This window comes from Herpailurus yagouaroundi, unplaced genomic scaffold (assembly GCF_014898765.1).
Source record: "Herpailurus yagouaroundi ecotype Mexico unplaced genomic scaffold, PumYag 139, whole genome shotgun sequence".
Classification (NCBI taxonomy): Eukaryota; Metazoa; Chordata; class Mammalia; order Carnivora; family Felidae; genus Herpailurus; species Herpailurus yagouaroundi.
In genome coordinates this window covers 1,483,081-1,506,008 of record NW_024412394.1, presented here as the reverse complement: position 1 = coordinate 1,506,008, position 22,928 = coordinate 1,483,081, and the positions used below count along the sequence as shown (strand labels likewise).

Below are 22,928 nucleotides of genomic sequence, written 5' to 3'. Positions count from 1 at the left end.
GCAATGTATTAAGTTACTACCATGTACCAAATAGAGGGTTAAATAAATGATATAATTGAGATCCCAACCCAGGTTTGGTTTAGAACCTGGTTTTTTTTGACTGTGCCAAATACAAGCAAGTTAAAGAAGGGAAATAAACAATTCATAGATAAATATTGCACATTTAGGGAACGGGCATCGTATTGTGTTTGGTCTGGGCTGCTGAGAATATCCACAGGTTATATACATTTTTCCTTGCTCTACAGCGTGTGGAGCTGTATATATTTTCCCCTGGAGAATATATGTGTTTGACATCCACACTATATAGTCCTCGTTTATTGCCAGGAACGATGATGTCTTATGATTTGCATTATGTGTGTACGTACACACACACCCATCTTCCTTTTCTGGACCTTCTGTTTACCTTAAGAGAAAGCATTTGTTTTTGCACCAATTAAGGATTGCAGGATAAACATCTGTTAATGTCCCAGCCCCCGAGACTTCCACAGCTTCTGGATGTCAATTGAATGCGCAACCGCCACCCGCCACCCCCACCCGCGTTGACGTGCAGTGCCTAATCCCAGATAGTTTAGGTTGCACAGTCCAGGGCGTTTAATCGCATCCCACTTTTTCCTCCAGACCTTCCCCTTCACCCCCTCCCAGATGAACGGGCAAGGCCGAGAGCGGGCGGCCTGACCTTGGGTCATCTTCGCCCGTGGAACTGCGGTGTGACCTTGGGCAAGTCCCCCGCTCTCCCTTCGCCAGGCCGGGTAGCTGGGGAGCCGGATCTCCGCCCCGGCCGCTGCTCAGCCGAGCGGGGCGACCGTGCATCCGCACCCCTTTCTCCCCGGACTTCCTCCGCGCACGCCCCACCTTCCCAACCCCTACGCTCCTGGCGTTGCGACCGCCTCCATTCGCACGGCCCTTTCATTCCAGACGCTCGTTTACGCCGCGCGGACTGGGAGGGTGCGATTCCCGGACGCGGCCTGCGCTGCGAGCGCGCGGCCGTCCCGCAGGCCGGCGCGGCTTTACGCCGCTGACGCAGCGCGCCCAAGATGGCGGCGCGGTCGTCGTCGGGGGTGGCGGCGGCAGAGGGGGCGGCGGCCGTGGCGGCAGCGGCGACGGCAGCCGTGACGGCGGCGGCGGCGCGGGGCCTGGGCCGGGGGGAATGAGGCAGCCGTGGCGGGCCAGCGGCCGAACCGTGTAGCGGAGAAGCGGCTTCCCCTCCCTGCTTCCCTTGGCCGAGCCGAGGACGCGCACGCGCGTCCGTCCGGAGCGGGCTCCCCACCCTCGACTCCCGCGACCCGCTCCGCACCCCCACCCGGGCCCGGAGGATGATGAAGCTCAAGTCGAATCAGACTCGCACCTATGACGGCGACGGCTACAAGAAGCGGGCCGCGTGCCTGTGTTTCCGCAGCGAGAGCGAGGAGGAGGTGAGGCTCCGGGCCCGGCGGGCCGGGGGTCGCCGGAGTCGGCGGCCACCGCCAGCCGAGGCGCGGGGGGCGCGGCCGCCGGGGGAGGGTGTGCTGCCGCCCCTGGCAGGGCCGCTCCTTTCGTCTGAATGAAGTTCCGACGGAATTTCTTGAACCAAGGAAGAGAGAGGAAAAAGGACGGTGGGCGGAGGGGAAGCGGGTCCGAGCGTGGCCACACGGCACCGATCCGGCCGAGGGAGCTTCAGAGCCCGTCGCCTGTCATAGGGGAGAGTGGCGGCGGAGAGAAGGCGGTGGGTGGGGAAGTGTGTGGCTTTCGTGCCAGGCCTCCAGCTTTGGATCCAGGAAGGGCAGCTCAGCACTTGTCAGCCCGCACATGTGTGCAGAGGCTGCGGTGCACGAGGCGCAGGCCGGCCCTTTGTGCCAGAGAAATAGTCCACTTCACTGGCGGGTTTCGGGGTTGCAGAGGGATTATGTGTGTCTGTGACCCCAAGGGGGGGGGGGGGGGTGTTGGGAAGATTTAAGGCGTAGTGCAAAAGCCAAAGCTAATTGTTTATTTTACAATGCGCTGGGTAGCCCCTTCTGGTGTAGCTGAGAAGAAAGGACATTTGATAAGATAATTTTTATGGGCTGAAAATATTTCATTTTCATTGGGAAGGCCAAAGGCGGTGTTTCAGATCTGTGCCCTGACATTGCCCTATAGGAAGGCCTTTAGGATTAAATTTGCTAGCTAAATAGAAATGCTTAAAATCAGTTTTTGCTTGGGGTACTTAAAAAAAAAAATCTCAGCTTTTCAGAGCCGTTTCTGTGGTGATAAAGGGAATTTAGAGAAGGCAGACGTTTTTGTAAATCCACAAAGAATTAGCTGCTTTGGAAATTCATAAGATGCCTGTGGGAAAGCGTTTGTCTCCTGTGCATGGGGGTAAAATGGCAGTTAAAGTGGAAACAATGAAGGACAGTGAAATTCAATATGCTATATTCTGGCATTCAGCAGTGAGCTATCGCGGCAGGCTACAAGTACAGTGCATGGTGTTGAAATGGGGGGAGCGGAACTTGACCCGTTAGTTATGAAAAGAAGCTGTGATGAAAGAGACAGATGGATTGCCAAGAGTTGCTGTCCAGAGCTATTTAGGAGGAAGTGGGACTTTAAATTATTGCCTGAAAAAATTTAGTAAAGCAGTAATTGTGCTGTTGAGGGACTGTGTGTGTGTGTGTGTGTGTGTGTGTGTGTGTGTGTTCCTTTTCAGCAAAACAGAAGGAAATGGAATTTGGAAATACATACTTTGTGTCCTATCATATATTGTAAAAGTCCCCCAAACAGATGCCTGGTAATAGAGGTACTAAGTAGGGCCATGTTGTAAATTACATAGTTTTGGAATACATACTTGAGTAAGGTAAAATTGTTGGTGGTGTTTACTGCTCCACAGGCTTTGTTCTCTTATCATATCATATTATGGGAAATCAGATGGGATCACAGGCTGTTTTAACTGGAGGGAAAATTAATTAGCATAATAACATGTCTTCAGTACTGTGGTTAAGTCTGTGAGCACCCCAATTATAAGTAGAAGGGTGTATAATTTAGTTGTGTGAAGGATGCAAGACTTTATTCATTTTTAAAAACTCATACTAGAAATTGAGAACATGTGAGTATTTTGGATAAATTGGCAACTCTTTATAGGCCATACGCAAACTAAAACTTGATTTTCCATTTTCTGTTAGTTTTATTATGTACTGACATTAGCCATTAGCAGGCTTAATGTTAAAACATTTGACTGATTGTGGAGTTTCCTTGAATTTCTTTTTGAACATTGGTTAATGAGCAGAAGATTCATGCAAATTTTTAATTACAGATTCAGTGGATGTTACAGCTAAAAGCCCAGAAAGAACAAGAAAATTAATGAAATGCACCCATTTTAGACTTGTTCAGTTCAACTAAACAAGTATGTATTAAGAGCCTACTCTGGGTGCAGAACCCTATAATGTGGGATTTAAAGATAAACATCCTTCCCTGTCCCCCCAAATTGAGTACTTATTGATGGGATCCCTTAATTGGGAGGGATTTTGGACCACAAAATAATCTCTAGGGTGTCGTTCAACTCTCAGATTACATAATTGTGTTAGAAGGGAAGTAATTTGTTAGTTCCGGGAGAACTTTTATGTTCTCAATAGAAGTGCCAGAAACTGGAAGTATTAGCTGCCACATATTGTGGGAATGTGAAATTCAAACTCAGTAGGACATTCAGCCTGGTTTTATTTTGTAATGGGAACTTATGGCTTTAATCAAGATAGAATAGTTCATAGAATATTATTAGTATTAATATAACAGTAATATAAATATAAATGGAACTCTGGTTAATAAATTCAATTAACCAGTGTCAGGAAACATACATACCATGTAAAGAAAAAGAGATAGAAAATACTAGCAGGTAGTAGACTGTGAATCAGACCTTCTAACGTTTTTTTTCAGCCCCAGGAAATTTTACTTATAAGATCCACGTTAGGAAGTGGGAACATACTCAGCAAGTGAACTGAGCAAGTTTATTGAGATAAAAGGAAACAGACATGTAGGGAGCTTGGAGTCTAGTGGGAGAGATAGAAGAAACAGGCCCAACAGCATGAAGACAAGGAATTTCCGTTCCTTCAAACCTCTGGCTGTTTTTCCTGTTGATAAATAAGAATCAATAGCCGGAAAATTCCCCCCCCCCCCCCCACTTACAAGTTTTACTGATTGTTAATTTTGGGGCATTCATGATAAGTAACATATTTATTACAGTACTTTGAGCCTGGTACACAGTAGAGAGTCTTTTACCGAGCCACTGCTTTAACCAACTTGGTGCACTGAATACTTGGTGTTGCCCTCTCCGCCACTGGGTCTGATATAACCCCCCAACCATGAGGCCTCCCAGCCAATTGTGTGCTTACAAAGATTCAGTTATATTTATTCCTGTATTTGTTTATATTCATCATTCTTGTTATTGTAATTCTGCAGTGTAATTAAATATGATGTAAGCCCATCAAATTTGAATTCAAAAAGAATGGTTTTGTATTTCAAATGCTTTATTTATTTATTAAAAATTTTTTTTAACGTTTATTTATTTTTGAGAGAGATAGAGACAGAATGTGAGTGGGTTAGGGGCAGAGAGAGAGGGAGACACAGAATCCGAAGCAGGCTCCAGGCTCTGAGCTGTCAGCACAGAGCCTGACGCGGGGCTCTAACTCATGAGCTGTGAGATCATGACCTGAGCCGAAGTCGGATGCTCAACCGACTGAGCCACCCAGGCGCCCCTCAAATGCTTTAGAATGACTCAATTGCAAGTCATTAAAAGAAATTACTGCTCAGTTATATGGGTAAGCAAACTGTAAGAGTTGGAAAGGGAGTCTTGAAAGTCTAGAGGGACTCTGCACATAGATCTGCACATGAATGTTTTCAGGGTGTTTTTTTTTTCTTTATAGAAACCTGAACTGGAAAACATAGGTCATGATGGGTGTGGTATGTGAAAGACAACTCACGGTTCAATAGTAGGCCTACATTTAAGATAAGATCTTGGACCCACAAAAAAGATTAGCAAATACATATGCGTGTATATTTTTAATCTGCCGTATCTTCCAGTTAATATTTTATCCAAAACAGTATAGAAGACTGAAACTGATCTCTTGAGTAAGACTTTATTGTTCTGGATTGGGTAATATAACATTCATCTTTGTCCTGTTATTCAACTTTGCCTCTCCGAAAGCACTTCCAGTTGTGATTTTCCTTCTTCCCCCTTTTTGGAGCCTCTATAATGACAGGAAGTGAGACACACTAGGAGTGGGCTTGCTTTGTACCCTCCCCAGAGTGGAGTGGGGGGAGTATAACAGGCCTTTTAGACAGTTGAACTATCTAGCAGTGTGAAATACTCACAAAGGCCAGTGACACAGGCTATACACCAGATGATGTCACAGTCCCTAGGAAAGTTAAAGCTGTGCCTATTGGGTCTGTTTTTACTCAAGGGAAAAAAAAAGTACTGATAGGATCTTTCTCAGATTTCCCTGTATATTAAAAATTAAAACTGCTTTTATTATTTTTTAATTTTTATTATTTTTTAAATTTGTTTTTTTATTTTTATTTTTATTTTATTTTTTTTTTCAACGTTTATTTATTTTTGGGACACAGAGAGACAGAGCATGAACGGGGGAGGGGCAGAGAGAGAGGGAGACACAGAATCGGAAACAGGCTCCAGGCTCTGAGCCATCAGCCCAGAGCCCGACGCGGGGCTCGAACTCACGGACCGCGAGATCGTGACCTGGCTGAAGTCGGACGCTTAACCGACTGCGCCACCCAGGCGCCCCTTAAATTTGTTTTTGAGAGAGAGAGAGAGAGAGAGTGAGAGTGCACAAGCAGAGGAGGGGCAGACACAGAATCTGACACAGGTTCCAGGCTCCGAGCTGTCAGCCCAGAGCCCGACGTGGGGCTCGAACTCATGGACCTCAAGATCATGACCTGAGCCAAAGCTGGATGCTTAACCGACTGAGCCACCCAGGTGTCCCTAAAACTGCTTTTAATAAGAAAGGACAATACTGTCTTTAAGGGTCTTTGGTTTGTTGGGCTTTTCCATCTCTTGGCAAGGGGTTGCCGTTTCATTTTCTCAGCTCCTTGAACTCATGAGGTTGGGTGTGTAGATGATTGATACAGGAGATCCTCAGTGGGCAGAGACTCTGGTGGCCTTAGTGTTTGTCAGTAAAACTGACTCCTAGAGGAGCAGGTGGAAGGACGTCACTGCAAGACCACACCTTCCCCTGGGCTCTAGACAGGGGAGTAAAACACGGGTGGTAATCCCAGAGGCGATAACCATGACGAAGAGCTTCCAGTAGATCCCAGGCTGTTTGGAGAGTCTTTTTGTAACAGATCTTGGTGATTGTCCGGTATTACATTGTTCTAAGATCAGGATGGGTGCGTTGATCCAGTCACCTGACTGGACATTTCTGTTCCTCATTTCTCTGTCTTTCCTGGAGGCTTTCTTGTGTGTGTGTTCCCTTGTGCCTACCTAATAATACCGGTTAGTCAGTTAGACACTTCTCCCACTACCTCCTTTTCTGCCTGTTTCCTGAGATGTGACTTCTGTTCTGAAATCATACTGCAATCTCCATTTTCTCCCATTCTTTGCCCTAACCTTTTTTTTTTTTTTTTTTTGCTTTTGAGCAATTCTCATTTCTCCGTAAATATAGTGTTGCCTATCTACTTTGTGTGAAGCAATCTATATTTTTCTTCATAGCCTAGTACAGAAAGGAAGGGCCCTTGTTCGAGAATACATTAGCTTATTCATTTTTTGAGAGCCCTATTATGGACCAGTCTCTGTGTAAGAACCTGGGAATTCCCAGGTAAATAAGGCTGTGGTTCCTCATGAAGCCAGCCTGTCTGCCTGCTGTGCATTTGTATGCACCCCCTCCCACCTGCCCAGGGGCCTCACTCTGATCGGTGTCCTGTCTTTCCTGCTTCCATTGCCTTTCCTTCTCTACTTTATCATTCCCAGGGCAAATAGGCTGTAGTATTTCCCATCTTTAAAGAACTGCTCCCTGGGGCGCCTGGGTGGCGCAGTCGGTTGAGCGCCCGACTTCAGCCAGGTCACGATCTCGCGGTCCGTGAGTTCGAGCCCCGCGTCGGGCTCTGCGCTGATAGCTCAGAGCCTGGAGCCTGTTTCCGATTCTGTGTCTCCCTCTCTCTCTGCCCCTCCCCTGTTCATGCTCTGTCTCTCTCTGTCCCAAACATAAATAAACGTTGAAAAAAAATTTTTTTTAAAGAACTGCTCCCTTGCCCCATGTTGCCTCCAGCTACCATCCCATTTCTCTCTTTTCCTTTTACAGCAAAACTTTTCTGTACTTGCTGTCTCCACGATCCCGGTTCCCATTCTCTCTCGAACCCATTCCAGTCAGGCACTCTTTCCTGTGATTCTGCCAGAACCAGTCTTTAAGATAACAAGTCAACAGATCCAGTTCTCAGTCCTTGTTACCCCATCTTTCCTTTCTTCCTGAATCACTTTCCTTACCTTGCTTCTAGGGTATCTTTCTAGTTCTTCCCTTTCTTTCTGGTTGTTCCTTGTTAGTATTGTTGTATTCCTCCTCATTTTCCTGACTTCTTCCATTGCAGTGCACGAGGACACAGTCTTTGAACCACCCTCCACCCCAACACGCACTAGTAGGTGACCTCATCTAGTCTCATCTTTAAGTACCGTATTTATACCGATTACTTTCGGCTGTCTCTGTTTAGCCCTAGTTTCTCTCCTGAAATCAGGGCTTGAATATCCTGCCGTCTACTCAGTATTTCCATTTGGGTATCTGATAGGCACCTCAAACTTAAAATACCCAAACTGAACTCTTGATTCCATCCACCAAAAAACAAACAGCAACAAACCTGCTTCTCCTACTGTTGTGCCTCTTTCAGTAAGTGAAGTCTCCATGCTACCAGTTGCTCAGGTTAGATATCTAGGAGTCATCCTTGGCTTCTCCCTTTGTCATACCCACGTCTAACCTGACAGCAGATCCTGCCTAACCTTAAGCCTTCAACCTCCACTGTGCTGTCCTACCCTAACCCATGATTGCCGCTTGTCTGGACTACTGCTGAATCTTCCTGACTGGTCTCCTTGCTTCTGCCCTCACTCCTCTAGTCTTGTCTACCACAGCTGCTGGAGTGATTCTTCCAACACAGAAGTCAGATCATGTCATTACTCTGCTCCAGTGGTATTCTGTCTCTGTGAATCCACAGTCTTCACCATGACCTCTAAGGCTCTGGATGTTTGGGTCCCCTGCCATAGCTCTGACCTCATCTCTTACCACTCTCCCTCTTACTCATTCCTCTCCTCCAGCCACACTGGCCTCTGTACTGTTTGTTCTCCGTATTACCTGCATGGCTAGCTCCCTTCTTTTGGGTCTTTGCTTAGTTTTCGTCTCATCAGACAGGTCTTTAACGATCATGCTACATAATACACCAGTCCATTGTCACTGTGTCTCTTAGGCTTTGTTTTTTCTTGGCAGCGCAAATCACCACCAAGACATGGTATGTACTCATTTGTTGTTGTCTGTTTCTTCTCACTAGAATATAAGCTAGTTCATGGGGATAGGAGTTTTTGTCTGTTTTATTCACTCCTGTATCCTTGTTGTTTAGGACATAGTATATGCTCAATACTATTTGTTGACTGTGCGAATGAATGAATGAACACATTGCCCCTGTTTTTAAGCTTACGGTCTAGTAGAGGAATTGAAAATACCCCAAATACACAGAATGCTAGGGTCTACCAATAATGTGGTGATAACAATGTTTCAGGGAAGTCTTCTCTTTTTTCCAGTATCTTAGTGACAAGGTGTCTGATAATGTTGAGTATCAGCCCAATGGGAGTGTATGTGTATTTGGTTGTAAATCTTTTTGGAATCTCAGTGGATCGTCCCATGACAGGGCAGTTAGGATTTCTTTCAGATGTTGAACTTGTGAATCTATGCCATCTTGCAGGATTTGTGTTGGATGGTTGATAAAATGTACTGATCCTCAATCCTAGCGATTCATCACCTGAGGAAAAGGATTTTCATTTTGCTGATAGCTTGGAACCTTTTATTTCTAAGTAAATAAATACATCAACAAACTATAATCAAGCAGTGGATAGCCAGGGCGCCTGGGTGACTCAGTTGGGTAAGCATCTGCCTTTGGCTCAGGTCGTGATCTCATGGTTTGTGAGTTCAAGCCCCGCATCAGGCTCTCTGCTAGCTGCACAGAGCCCACTTCAGATCCTCTGTCCCCTCTCTCTCTGTACCTCCCCCTCCCGCACGCTCTCTCTCTCTCTCTCTCTCTCTCTCTCTCTCAGAAAAAAAAAAAAAAATATTGTGGTTCATAGCCAACAGTGTATGTCAAATCTGGATTCCAAAGTTTAGTTGATAGTAGAGTAATTAATTTGAAAATGAAGGTTGATAGGGATGGTCATAATATTTTCCTGTCATCATCGTTTTGTTCCTTATCTAGGTCAAAGTGAAAGAGATATGATGTCAAGTTTGTGAGTGCTGAGTCTTGAAGTGTTTCCTTTATGGTGGTTAACGTACGAAACAGAACAAAGGAACCATCACAGGCAAAAAAGATATGTGGATAAAAGAATAAGGAATTGGATTTGGAAATAAAATCCCCACACCTAAAACTTAGTAATAAAACATATGCACCTGAAGACAACTTGTTGAGTAAAATCCTCTCAGACCGAAAAAAACTTCCTTGAATCCAGTTTGAGAATTTCTGCCCTAAAGTATCATGGCTCAAGAATGTCCACAGTCTTTTTCCCGGCCTTCTTGAAACCCTTGCTTCCTAGCTTACTGACCCTTTGAGTAGGGAAAAATGTTCATTCTTATATTCGTTCCTTCATTTTACAAACTTTATTGAATGCCTGCTTCTGGGCCAGACACTGTTCTTGGAATGCAGCTGTGAATGAGGCAGAGTGGAGGCTCTTGCTCTTGTGAAGTTTCTGGTAACAAATGCAGGGAGACAGTCAATGAGCAGAAATATCAGTGAACTTGATTTTAGGCAGTGATGATGCTGGGCAGGAGATAAGTGTGTGATGGTGCTGAGAGTGGGGAGGGGATTGGCAAATTGTGGCTGGGTGGGCTCTGAATGGCAGGGCAGGGGAAGAGCAATTACTGAGGCCCCAAGTGGGGGACGACTTTGGCCAGGAGGAAAAGCAGGAAGCAGGCCAGAGTGGCTGGCGGCCAAGTAGAGGAGAGTGGTGGGAGATATTGCAGAGGTGGGAGGCCACCATCTCCCATGAGGCTTTGTTACCCACCCTTCCAGTTCTCCTGGTTTTCCTTTACTCTGTCCTCCTCTGTCCCTTAAAGCAACCCAGCAGACGCGCCAGCAACAGCCCTCAAAACCACCTTCTTTCCCTTGACTGTGAGGCACAGAAGTGGTGGTGACAGGATGGTGAGAGTTTATTAAAAAAGGTTGTGGTTAAGAAATGTACAAGTGGTTGGGGCGCCTGGGTGGCGCAGTCGGTTAAGCGTCCGACTTCAGCCAGGTCACGATCTCGCGGTCCGGGAGTTCGAGCCCCGCGTCAGGCTCTGGGCTGATGGCTCAGAACCTGGAGCCTGTTTCCGATTCTGTGTCTCCCTCTCTCTCTGCCCCTCCCCCGTTCATGCTGTGTCTCTCTCTGTCCCAAAAATAAATAAACGTTGAAAAAAAAAATTAAAAAAAAAAAAAAAGAAATGTACAAGTGGAGAGAGAAGAAAGTACTGTACTGCAATCTTTTTAAAAGAGAAATCTGAAAGGACCCAAAGAAAAGACCCTAACGTTTCTTTACACAATCTTAGGGTAGTTTAGTCAGAAAAGCTACTTTGGATAGATAATATATGTGCCCAGTACAAAATTCAGAAGGTACAAAGAACATGGAGTGAAGGACTCAGGTAGTTATCTTATAAAAGATAAGACTGGTGCATTGTAAATGAAGGATTGAGGGGTATTTTTGTTTAATCGAGGCTTGCCATTTTTTCCTAGGAATATATTTGAATCCAGGCCACTTGGGCACCTATGATTTTTCAGCACTTACCTTTTTTTATTGAGGTTTGGTTACCTTAAGTGCCAGGGATCCTTCTAGAATGAAGAACTGCTGGGAATGGAGTGGTGTGTGTGTGTGTGTGTGTGTGTGTGTGTGTGTAGAATCAGTGTTCGCAGTGGGCTGTGTGTGTGTCAGGAAAGCACTCCCATGTAGAAGCTCCTTGTCTAACTGGCCTTCGGGCCCCTGAAAAGCAGCTTAGCAGTTGTCTGGGTCAGATGGGGTTTGCTGATTTCTAAGCTCTCATTGTTTGGACTACTCAGAGTCAGCCTTTTAAGCCAAAGTACCTTCCTAGCAATGTGCCTCTGTCCCCAGCTGTGGAACGGGGGGTAGGCAGCATTCTGAGTGGAATTGTGGCCTTCCAGCTCTTCCTGAGACAGACTGTGAGATACTAGAAGGTGTGTGTTGGTCTCTGGACCCACTTCCTGGCACAGAGCTCCTGATCCTCTTGTGATTTCTTACACGATAACATTAGGAGCATCTCTTGCTCTAATATTGGTCTTTGACCTCTATTCCTGACGCAGGGCTCCTGAAACTCATGTAATTTCCTGGGTGATAGGAGGGTCTTTGGTTCTAATGAGGCCATTCTGGGTGGGCTCCTGGATAGTTTCTGAGTGAAGGCTGGTCGCTAGAAAGACCAAGCCATGACTAGAAGCTTGACATTTTCAGCCCTGCCCCCCATTCCCTTGAGCAGGGAGAAGGGCTGGAAATGGAGTTAATGATCAATCATGCCTGTGTGATGAAGCCTCCATAAAAATCCTGATAGTACAGGGTTCGGAGAATTTCCAGGTTGGTGAACACATACTGGTGGGGGGGCTGGGGGGGTGACACACCCCACCTCTACCGGGACAGAAGCTCCTTGCCCTGTGTATCTCTTCACCTGGCTTTTCATCTGTATCCTTTACCATATTCTTCAATAAACTGGGAAACATAATGAAGTATTTCTCTGAGTTCTGTGAGCCACTCCAGCAGATTAATTGAACCCACGGAGGGGTTGTTGGAACCTCTGGTCAGTAGCCAATTGGTCATAACCAACACCGGTGATAACGTGGGCTCGTGACTGGCATCTGAAAGGGTGCTGGCAGTCTTATGGGACTAAGCTCTTAACCTGTGGGATGTGATGCTATCTTTGGGTTGAGAGATGCCTGTCAGAATTGAGTTAAATCATAGGACCCCTAGCTGGTGTTGCAGAGACCTGCTTGGTGTAGGGGAACCCCACTCATTTGGTGACCAGAAGTGCCCGAAGTGAAATGTGCTTTGTGAGTAGTGAAGGAGACTCTCAGGAAAGAAACACACAGTAGGGAAGAACTGGGGTTTTCCCTTTTCAAGTAGGAAGAAAACTGGGGTTTTTCCTTCTCATAAACTGTGCCTTACCCTTCTTTTCTATCTCCTTGCACCAGTCCCCCAAAAGGCTAACCCAGAGTTAGGTATGAGAAACCTAACTGAAGAAGATCATCATAGTGCGATGTCCTTATTTTATGAAATAGGAAAAAAAATTACCAGAATGATACAAAAATATTCATACGTGAGCACCAAAAGTATTTGCAAAACAAACATGAGTGGTCTCCCCCCCCCCCACCGCCATTTTTGACATTTTATCATTTGTATTGTGTGTGCTGCTGCTTTCTTATTAGCACAGTTCCCCAGAAGTGGACTGTGTGCAAATCGGGTTATGTATCTGAGGCAGATAAGATCATGCTTTTTGTGTGCTTTATCCAAATATACTTGAAGAAATTCTGAGGCAGTTTAGGATACTTTTTAACTCATTTTCAAAATGGGAAGTTAGTAACTCGATTATCATGAAACATTTTTGAGCACTTCCAAAAGGAGATAGAGTGAATGAATTTCTACTCCGGGTAAAAAAAATTATTACAAAACAATAAAAACTTAAATCTGACACAAGTAGAAACAAACTTATAGAGAAGACAAGACTATTATAAACATAGAAAAGAAATGATCCCTTAAATAGACTTTCTTTGTATACACTTAGTTGATCTCTTTGTTCATAAAACAGTCAAGTCCTTTTAAAGAACTGCTTGGAGGGACTCTTGGCTGGCTCAGTCGGTAGAGCATGTGACTTGTTCTCGGGGTTGGGAGTTTGAGCCCCATGTTGGGCTTAGAGATTACTTTAAAAAAAAAAAAAAAAAGGATGTGTTTTAGATGATATTAAAAAAAAAAGAACTGCCTGGAAAATCTTTTCTTAGTTGGTAATTTAACACTATTCTGACTTTCTCTTTGTTTCTTTCATTCTTTCTTTATTAAAAAAAAAAAATGTTTTTAGGGGGGCCTGGGTGGCTCAGTCGGTTAAGCGTCTGACTTCGGCTCAGGTCATGATCTCACGGTCCGTGAGTTCGAGCCCCGCGTCGGGCTCTGTGCTGACAGCTCGGAGCCTGGAGCCTGTTTCAGATTCTGTGTCTCCCTCTCTCTGACCCTCCCCCGTTCATGCTCTGTTTCTCTCTGTCTCAAAAATAAATAAACGTTAAAAAAAAAATGTTTTTAATGTTCATTTTTGCGAGAGAGAGAAAGAGAGACAGAGACCGAGTGTGAGTGGGGGAAGGGCAGAGAGAGAGAGGGAGACACAGAATCAGAAGCAGGCTCCAGGCTCTGAGCTGTCAGCACAGAGCCCGACGTGGGGCCTGAACCCACAAACCTCGAGATCATGACCTGAGCCGAAGTTGGAGGCTTAACTGACAGAGCCACCCAGGTGCCCCTCTGATGTACTTTATGAGAGCAGCTTAGCAGTGATGAACAGAAATGGATATGAACTCAGACATACAGTGCTTCTACTTCTGTTAAAAGGAAGAAATACATGGGGGCACCTAGCTGGGTCAGTCAGAGTGTGCGACTCGTGATCTCACGGTCATGAGTTCGAGCCCCACGTTGGGTGTAGAGATCACGAAAAAAATTAAAAACAAAGGAAAGATAGTGATTTTCCTTTGAATATTTAGGAATCCTAATAAAATATGCCTTAAAAGAAGTTATAGAACACTTTATTTTTGTGAGTAGCTTGAAATACTATATTTTGAATGATTGGAATTTTAATTATATTTCCTTCCTCTTTGCAGAAATGACTTGGTTGTTAGACTTATATTCAGTCATCATTTGCTAAATGTGCTGAGCCCTCACTCAGGGCTTTTACACCTATCACTGTAGTGATTTTTTTTCCTGGGAGGTTTTGTACTTTGGGGAGACTGCCTTTAATAATAATAATAATAATAATAATAAGATGAAACTTTTAGATTTTATTGGTAAAATGAGTTAGAAAAAGAATCCAGAAAGTTTCTGTGTGTAATAATTATATTTCTATGTTATTTAAATAAGTTCACCAACTATTTTTTTTAAATGTTTTTAATGTTTTTTTATTTTACTTTTGAGAGACAGAGGCAGCATGAGTGGGGGAGGAGCAGAGAGAGAGGGAGACACAGAATCTAAGCCGGCTCCAGGCCCCGAGCTGTCAGCACAGAGACCAATGTGGGGCTCGAACCCACAAACTGTGAGATCATGACCTGAGCTGAAGTCGGACGCCCGACCGACTGAGCCACCCAGGCGCCCCATAGGGTTCATCAACTATTTAATAAGGATGTAGCTTGGGATCATCCTTGTGCTAGACACCATGAGTGATTTTTTTCAACAGAATTGTTTTTTAATTACAAAAATAGTTGTCATATATCTATAAAGAATACTCTAAACTGAGGAGGTTAAGATGTGTAGAACAGAATGTGTGCTCCTAAGGGGCTGTGAGCTGTTGGCAGGATGTAGTGTAGAATGTAAAATATAAGCCTATTAGAGAAGTGATGGAGAGGAGTGTTTAAGGGAATTTGGGGGAGTCTGTGAAGATGAGCTGAAGTGTCAGGAGCAGTTTTATGGAGTGTGTGGGGCCATACCTAGAAGTCTCGGTTAGATTTGGGTAGCTGATGAAGAATATTCCAGGTGGAGGACATCGGGCCAGATAGGTGACCTCATGGAAAGTCAGAAGCCTTTGGAAACCTGTTTGCCCTGAAGAGTCATGAGGACCACAGACTGATGGCTCATGGCTGTGTTTGGGCTGCAAGATGATTAAACAATTTTTTAAAATTAGTTGCCAATATTTTAATATTGAAAATGTTCAAATAAGAAACCTGGTCTTTAGGTTTCTTGGAAAATCAGAAGATCTGGCAGTTCTGGGCCAGCTTTCCTGTATGATGGCTGTAGCCAGAGCTGACTGGTGGCTGCCCTTTGGACTGTCCACCCCTCTTGAGTTGGCCACAGTCCTTGCCACTCCACGTGGTCCCTTTGATATCGAGGCCCAGCAACAGCTACCATTTATTGTGGTGGCTGAGGTGTTACTGCCTCCCTGAGGTAGCGCTAAGAGGAAGGTCAAATAGTTCTTGTACCCTTGTAAATTTCACTCTGAAGTGGAAGGGTGGAGATAAAAGGGCTACATGTTTCAAGAAAAATGGGAGAGTGCCTATTTCCTTATGGAGATGGAAATACTCCTACCTCTTTGCTTTGGACCCATGATGAGTCCTTGTCAGAATAGTCTGACTGACTTCACACACTTGTGCCCCCTTGCCCAGGCCTCATAGAGTAGCATTTGAGTTTTGATGTTTGTAGTGGTTAAGAGCTTGGGCCCTGGAGTCAGACAGACATGGGTTGGAACCCTGGCTCTTACACTCACTACGCCGGTGATCTTAAGCAAATTACTTTATGTCTCTTTGCCTCGTCTTCCCTCTTGTAGCAATAATAGTACCTCCCTATTTTATTGTATTGTCGGAGAACTGAGGAAAATCACTTAATATATAGAACATTTAGCCCAGGGCCTGGCACCAGTTAACACTCAGTGTCAGCTATGTAAATAGAAAGCTAAGAAAAAGGCAGTTTCTGACTTCATTGTAACCTGCGCTTGTAGTGAATTGTGAGAAGAACGTTGTGGCATTTGTGAGCCCCGGTTTGCATTTGTTTATGAGTTCGGTTTGTGCTTCTCGAGCAGTACCACACGGGGCTGCATTTCAGTGAATGAGGCCGACACAGGCCCTGCTTTCATGTTCTTGCAGTTTGACGGTGGAGATCGATAACTAAACCAGCAATTGCAGTACGGTGTGATATTTGAAGTAGAAGATCTTAAAATAGAGTCCTTCAGTGGTTCTCTGGTTTCGTCATCTTCTATGACAGTTTCAGCGTGAGGAGAGGTACCAGATGGGGCAGAGTACTTGGTGCCGGTGGGTCCTGTTCATAAGAGCACGGCATTGTTAAGTAGTATACATCTTTCCTCAGATCATCATTTATGGAGCACCTACCATCATTTAGGCAAATGTCCAAGCCTGACAGAAAAAAGAGAAAGAAGCCTTTCTCTGGATAAAGAAAGCTTTTGTCCTCAGCCGGCCTACCCCCACTCTGTCCCAGATCTGTACTTGGAGAAAGAGAAAGTAAGAGGGTCTCACCCAACCAATGTCTGAGAGAGGAATAAAGACACTCCTCATCCCCAAGGACTTGAAAACAAGAAACTCAACAGAAAACCCTACCAGTTTGGAACCTTGGAGCTGCCACTAGAACCAGGAAAATCCTTCAGAATTTAACTTTTTATTTCATGGTATCAATACTTTGTACCATTAAAAACTAGTACTTTATTGCATGTCTAAGAAAGTATTTTAAGTACATAAAACTGATTTAACAACTTACATTTTATTTAAAATAGTCCCTGTGGGGGCGCCTGGGTGGCTCAGTTGGTTAAGCGTCTGACTCTTGGTTTTGGCTCGGGTCATGATCTCACAGGCCCCACATGGGGCTCTGTGCTGACAGCGCAGAGCCTGCTTGGAATTCTCTGGCTCCTTCTCTCTCTGTCCCTCCCCCACTCATGCACTTGCTCGCATGCTCTCTCTCTCTCTCTCTCTTTCATAAAATAAATAAACTTTACAAAAAATTTTAAAAATAATCTTTGTGGATTAGTTTTATAATAAAACAAAATTTTTAAACTAGAAATACAGTGCTGTGTGAGAAAGAAGTGGGGGGATGAATTCTTTGGTTTTATAAGGTGTGCGTCTGGGACGGACTTGGCAGAGGACTTGATTAAGGGACTTGGGGGGAGGGTATGCTGTGGCCAGACTGGGCAGAAGAGGCCAAGGGCAGCTGAGGCAATAGCACACACATTAGAGCCTCTGGAGGAGAGTTTGTGGGCCCTGGTGCAGGGATTTAGAGTGTATTGAACGATTGATTTCTCTGGCAGAAAATCGGAGCATAGAGTGTTTGTAGAGTCATTCTGAGAGTGACTCTGCAAGTGGGTATGTCTCTGACGAGAGGGATAAGTGCTTTTTATTTCTAGGGTCTCTCGTCAGCTCTTCTTTCCTCAAAGCATTCTTCTTTTTTGGAGAAATCCTCTTTTGGAGAGGAGGAAGGGCCCACACTACCATCCCCAAAACTGAATGGCCAGTGCGCTAGCTCCCTTCTCTGGTGTGCCTGTGTGGATGCAGGACTCAGGCTCTGTTAGTTGGTGGCTCAGTGCTTGGAATCTGGGTCCTGAGAAGGCTGTGGGGAGTGTTGGGGAAGGGGAGTGGCTACCTTGCTAACCAGATATTTGTGTTTTAGATCCTGGCTGAGGCTCTAGCTGCCAGTCCTGGAGTGCCTTGGTGTGGGCTTATCTTCCCAGCCTGGCCTTCTAGTCCCTGCCTCTCCAATTATCTGAGCCTGTGGTATTTCTTTCAATACATTTCCTTTGGCTACAGATGGCCAGACTTGGTTTCTGTTGCTTGCAACCCAAGAACCCTGTCTTATGCCTTGGGTAGTTTTTAAGGTAACGTCCTCACTAATTCAGTACCCCAGAAGAAATGTGTATGCGTTGAGTCCAAATTATCTTATCTTATCTTATCTTATCTTATCTTATCTTATCTTATCTTTTATCTTTTCTGGGAGAGCTTTAACATTTTTCTATTTTTTTCTGTGGTAAAAATTTCTTCCTGCTAAAGTAATGGCCAAAGAATAATCCAGTCAGATTAGAGCCAGTGTAGCTAACATTGGCCTGAACACTGGTGTTTTTACTAAATGCTTATCAGCATAATCATACCCTCCCTACCCTTGATGCTTATAGTTTCTCTTTTTAGAATTGTCCTAAAGAATATCTGAGGATGTGTGAATTTTTAATATTTTAAACCTTGTGGATGTCAAGGACCAGATTAAAAAATGTTTTTTTTTTTTTAATTAAAAAAAATATTTATTGGGGCGCCTGGGTGGCGCAGTCGGTTAAGCGTCTGACTTCAGCCAGGTCACGATCTCGCGGTCCGTGAGTTCGAGCCCCGCGTCAGGCTCTGGGCTGATGGCTCAGAGCCTGGAGCCTGTTTCCGATTCTGTGTCTCCTTCTCTCTCTGCCCCTCCCCCGTTCATGCTCTGTCTCTCTCTGTCCCAAAAATAAACAAAACGTTGAAAAAAAAATTTAAAAAAAAATATATTTATTTATTTTGGGGGAGAGTATAAGCTGGGGAGATAGAGGGGGACAGAGGATCTGAAGCGGGCTCTGCACTGATGGCCTGTCAGCACTGAGCCCAATGTGGGGCTAGAGCTCACAAACTGCGAGATCATGACCTGAGCGGAAGTTGGATGCTCAACCGACTGAGCCACCCAGGCGTCCCAGTGTTTTTTTTTTTTTAAGATTTTATTTTTCCAAAGTAATCTCTGCACCCAACATAGGACTTGAACTTATAACCCAAAGATCAAGAGTTGCATGCTCTACCTACTGACTGAGCCACCCAGGCACCTGAAAAATGCTTTTTAAATGCAGGATTATGAAAGCTCTAGGATGTTTCTTAAAATACACATTGTAGTCTCCCAAGTTCTATCTTGATCAACAAGAATTTATTGAGGCCTTTATATAAAGCACTATTCTAGATGCAGTGATGATTTTTAATACTGGGGATGTGTTCCTTGGTCTCCAGGAAGAATGCTTTTCTATATTGATAATTAAATTTTCTTTAGGCATTTCAGTGCAGTTGAACAACCGGCTATTTTGTGTCTTAAGTGGGGGCAGATAGACAATTGGAAGAGACAGGACTAAAGTACATGGTACAATTAGAAGTATAGAGAGGCTGTGCTTTGGAGGGACTTCATGTTGGAGACAGAATGCTGAAGTAGTCAATCTTGGGCTTTAGGAGATGGATAGGATTTAGGTAGGTAGGAAGGAGGAGAACAGGTATGTTTAGAAGGGGATCCAGTATGGTTTTGGGTTGATTAAGAGTGGTTTCAGGAAAGAAGTGAATTTTAATCTGAGATAGCAGGGTGGAGAAAAGAAAAAAACCTAGAGCCTGAATTATATTGATGTGAATTTGAGAAAACTCCTTCCAGATGGCCCCATGCATTCTGAGAAGGAAAATGTATATACTGAAAGGGGTCTGGTCAGAGGTATTTTAGAGGTGAGAAAAAGTCTGACAGACTGGTATGGTTGGGATCAAAATGATTGTTTTTTAAGTTTGGAGGTTGAATGGTATGTATCCTCACGAGCAGTTGTGGGCCTGCTGTGTATAGAGCACCATGGAGAATAAACTATAAACAGGAAGGAGAATTTTAGAACTCTGGAAATTTAAATCCTATCTTCAAAAGAGAGGCTAGAAGCATTTATATTTTTTGTATTTCCCTATGCCTTTGCATGTAGGAGCTGTAGAGAGGAAGGGGAACAGAAGAGATGTTTCAAGGGTGGGGACTGATTCAAGAGCATTATGTAAGGTCAGAGGAGTCCGTGTTTTCATCTGTAAAGTGGGAATAAGTAGCACCTAACTCATGAAGTTCTGTGAAACTTGAATGAGGGAAGATAAAGCGCCTCCCAGGTACTTGTGGAGCACTCAGGAATTGTTAGCCATTGTTACTAAGACAGGATCCACTGAAGGAATCACGGTGGTCAACAAATAATTATGAGGCAGTGAGATAAGTGTTGTAAAGGGACCCTGTCCAGAATGCTTAAGGCATGGTGGGGTGACTAATACTGAATTGGGAAGTTGGAAATAGTGGGAAAGGAGTAAATCTGGGTGTCGAAGGGTGAGTAGAGGTTTGCTTCCACTACATTAATACAGATTGTGCAGATCTTGAAAAAATATCAGATCCCGATCTTAACAGCCTAGCACACTGCACAAAGATAGGCTTTAGTGTGATGTGTGATCCAAAAGCGTAGGAATTGGAAAAGAAAGAATTTAAATGGAGCAAATTGTAAAAAGGATTTATTTATGGGGTGCCTGAGTGGCTCAGTCGGTTAAGCATCCGACTTTGGCTCAGGTCATGATCTTGCGGTCTGTGAGTTCAAGCCCTGTGTTGGGCTCTATGCTGACAGTTCAGAGACTGGAGCTTGCTTTGGATTCTGTGTCTCCTTCTCTCTCTACCCCTGCCCTGCTTTCTCTCTCTCTCTCTCTCTCTCTCTCTCTCTCTCTCTCTCAAAAAGAAATAAATATTTAAAAAATTTTTTTAAAAAAGGATTTATTTATTTACTTTTATTTTTTTTAATTAAAAAACTTTTTTTTTTTAAGTTATTTTTGAGAGAGACAGAACACAAGCAGGGGAGGGGCAGAAAGAGAGAGAGACACAAAATCTGAATCAGGCTCCGGAGTCTGAGCTGTCAGAGGGCTTGAACTCACAAGCTGCAAGACCATGACCTGAGCCAAAGTCAGACGCTCAACCAACTGAGTCACCCAGGCTTCCCCAAAAAGGATTTAAATGCAGGAAATGAAGCTATATGAGTTTGCTTTCAAAGGGCTTTATCTTCGGAAGGAGGGAAGAATCTTTACATTTGTAAGCCTGGAAGTAACCTTAGACAACATCCAGCCACTTCAGTGAGATAAGGGAACTGAAACCAAAAGGGTGTTCAGAGCTGTCTACTGTGGTATTTCTGGTGAAATAATGTGTCCAAAAGAAGAAAAGGGCACAGTTTTTTTCTGACAGATCCACAAGAAGAAGGTGAATAAGTGGAAAGGAAGAAATGTGAATAAAGATATATTTCTAAAGCTGTCTCCCAGCACCAGCATGGAAAACAAAACAAAAAGCAGGTGGAATGAGAGGTTGTGATACAATTATAGAAATAAAATCTATACTGACTTTAGCAGCATCTATTGGTTATTGTCACTTTTGGCTGCAGCTGCTCACACATCCCAGAGCCAGCACATGTGTGTTGTGGGAAGAAGTGAATTTATCAGAAACATGGATATTTTTGGCAAATTTTGAATGCCAAAAACTTATTTTGGAAGGCAGTTTTATTAGTCTTTCTTACATTATAATGATATTTCACACTCGTTGTAGTGAATTTGGAAAACTTCCCTTCTTTTGAGCCCACTGGGTTGTAAATTACCAGAGATCTAATGCGTCTCTCCTGCTTCTAGTTTATCTTCCCTGGTGCCTACATGGTGCTTTATACATGGCAGGCTCACAATTGTTGGGAGGATAAATACCTATTCTTTAATTTCTTCCAAAACATAAGGAGGAAATTCTTTAATCATTATGGTTTTTGTTTTTTACAGCATTGTGATTGGTTTAAATACAGTTTTGTAAACTGGTTTTTCATGTATGATAAACATTTTTTTTCCTAATCTGAACTCAGCATATACATTTTAATGTCTGTGTGTCCATTGAATAGATTAAATAATTTATTTAAATGTTCCTCTGTTGTTGTAAATGCCGTGTAAATGACATTGTTAAATCACAAATATAATATTGGCAGCCACAGTAATTACTGTTTTATCTTTCTCCAGTCTCACAAAATACACATTTTTTTTGAAGATGACAGCCCACCATCTTAAAGAATTGCCACCGTCTTCCCCCAGTGCTCATTAATAAGAAACAAGTGTGAGATTTAGTGAAAAGATTGGTGGTACTTTACACTTTTTACAAATCCACAAATATTCTTAGATAATTGATAGCTGGGTTTTCATATCTGCTTTCAGTACAGGTTCAGTGTTTTGATAGGTTGTTTTGAAGTATCTGAAGAAAATTGAGTCTCACACAGACTATGTAGTGAATTATTTTGTAGAATGTTCCTTAACTTGGGTCTCATGGTTTCTTATGATTAGATTGAAGTCATGCATTTTTTTTTAATTTTTTTTTTTTCTCAACGTTTTTTATTTATTTTTTTTGGGACAGAGAGAGACAGAGCATGAACGGGGTAGGGGCAGAGAGAGAGGGAGACACAGAATCGGAAACAGGCTCCAGGCTCCGAGCCATCAGCCCAGAGCCTGATGCGGGGCTCGAACTCACAGACCGCGAGATCGTGACCTGGCTGAAGTCGGACGCTTAACCGACTGCGCCACCCAGGCGCCCCGAGGTCATGCATTTTTGGCGATAATGTCTCAGAAGTGATGTCCCCTTGTCAGTGCATCGTATCAAAAGGTACATGATGTCAGTATAACTTATTGGTGATGTTAACCGTGATTGTTGGGTTAAGGTGAGGTCTGTCTGGTTTCTCCACTATAACATAGTTACAAATCTTTTTTTCTGTTGTTGAGCACTTTTGAGATTTACTTTCTTAGCAACTTTCAAATAACTGTATACAACAGAGTATTGTTGTTGTTGTTGTTGTTTTTAAAGCAAACCTCACTTTATTTAGCTCACGATTTTGTTGGTCAGCTGCATAGTTTTTGTCCTCTGGATGAGCTCAGCCGATCTACATCTCTCATACATACTTCTGTATAACCTGGATCATGTGGGGGGGGGGCCCCATCCGTGTGTCTGGTTGTTGGCCAGTTCCAAGCTGCGTTACCTTGATTTCCCTCCAGGTGTCCTCTTATCGTCCTGGGGGATAGCTCAGGTCCACTCACATGGCCATCTTGGAATTTCAGGAGTTTGCAGCCATTCTTTCAATCTATGTCAGTCTTGATTTAAAGGTTATTTACATGGGTGTATACACATTGTCCAAATGTATACTCAAAACCAGTATGTTTTACTGTATGTAAGATTTGTCTTTTTTTTAATTGTGATTTTTTTTCTTTTTTTTATTATTTTTTCAGTATATGAAATTTATTGTCAAATTGGT

General features: G+C 43.8%; 1 protein-coding gene across 2 annotated transcripts in view; it reads left to right on the top strand.

Annotated features, from left to right (window-relative positions):
* The first annotated feature begins 1,114 nt into the window (after nt 1–1,114).
* Nucleotides 1,115–22,928, top strand: part of NUDT3 (nudix hydrolase 3) — a 127,382-nt gene continuing 105,568 nt past the window's right edge. Inside the window, exon 1 of one of the 2 annotated variants that reach the window (XM_040473244.1) lies at nt 1,115–1,412. In XM_040473244.1, the coding sequence (XP_040329178.1) occupies nt 1,314–1,412 (99 nt within the window). In that variant the 5' untranslated portion in view covers nt 1,115–1,313. Of the gene's footprint in view, nt 1,413–1,525; nt 1,703–22,928 lie in introns of those variants that run through there. The other variant, XM_040473243.1, reaches the window with a different exon arrangement.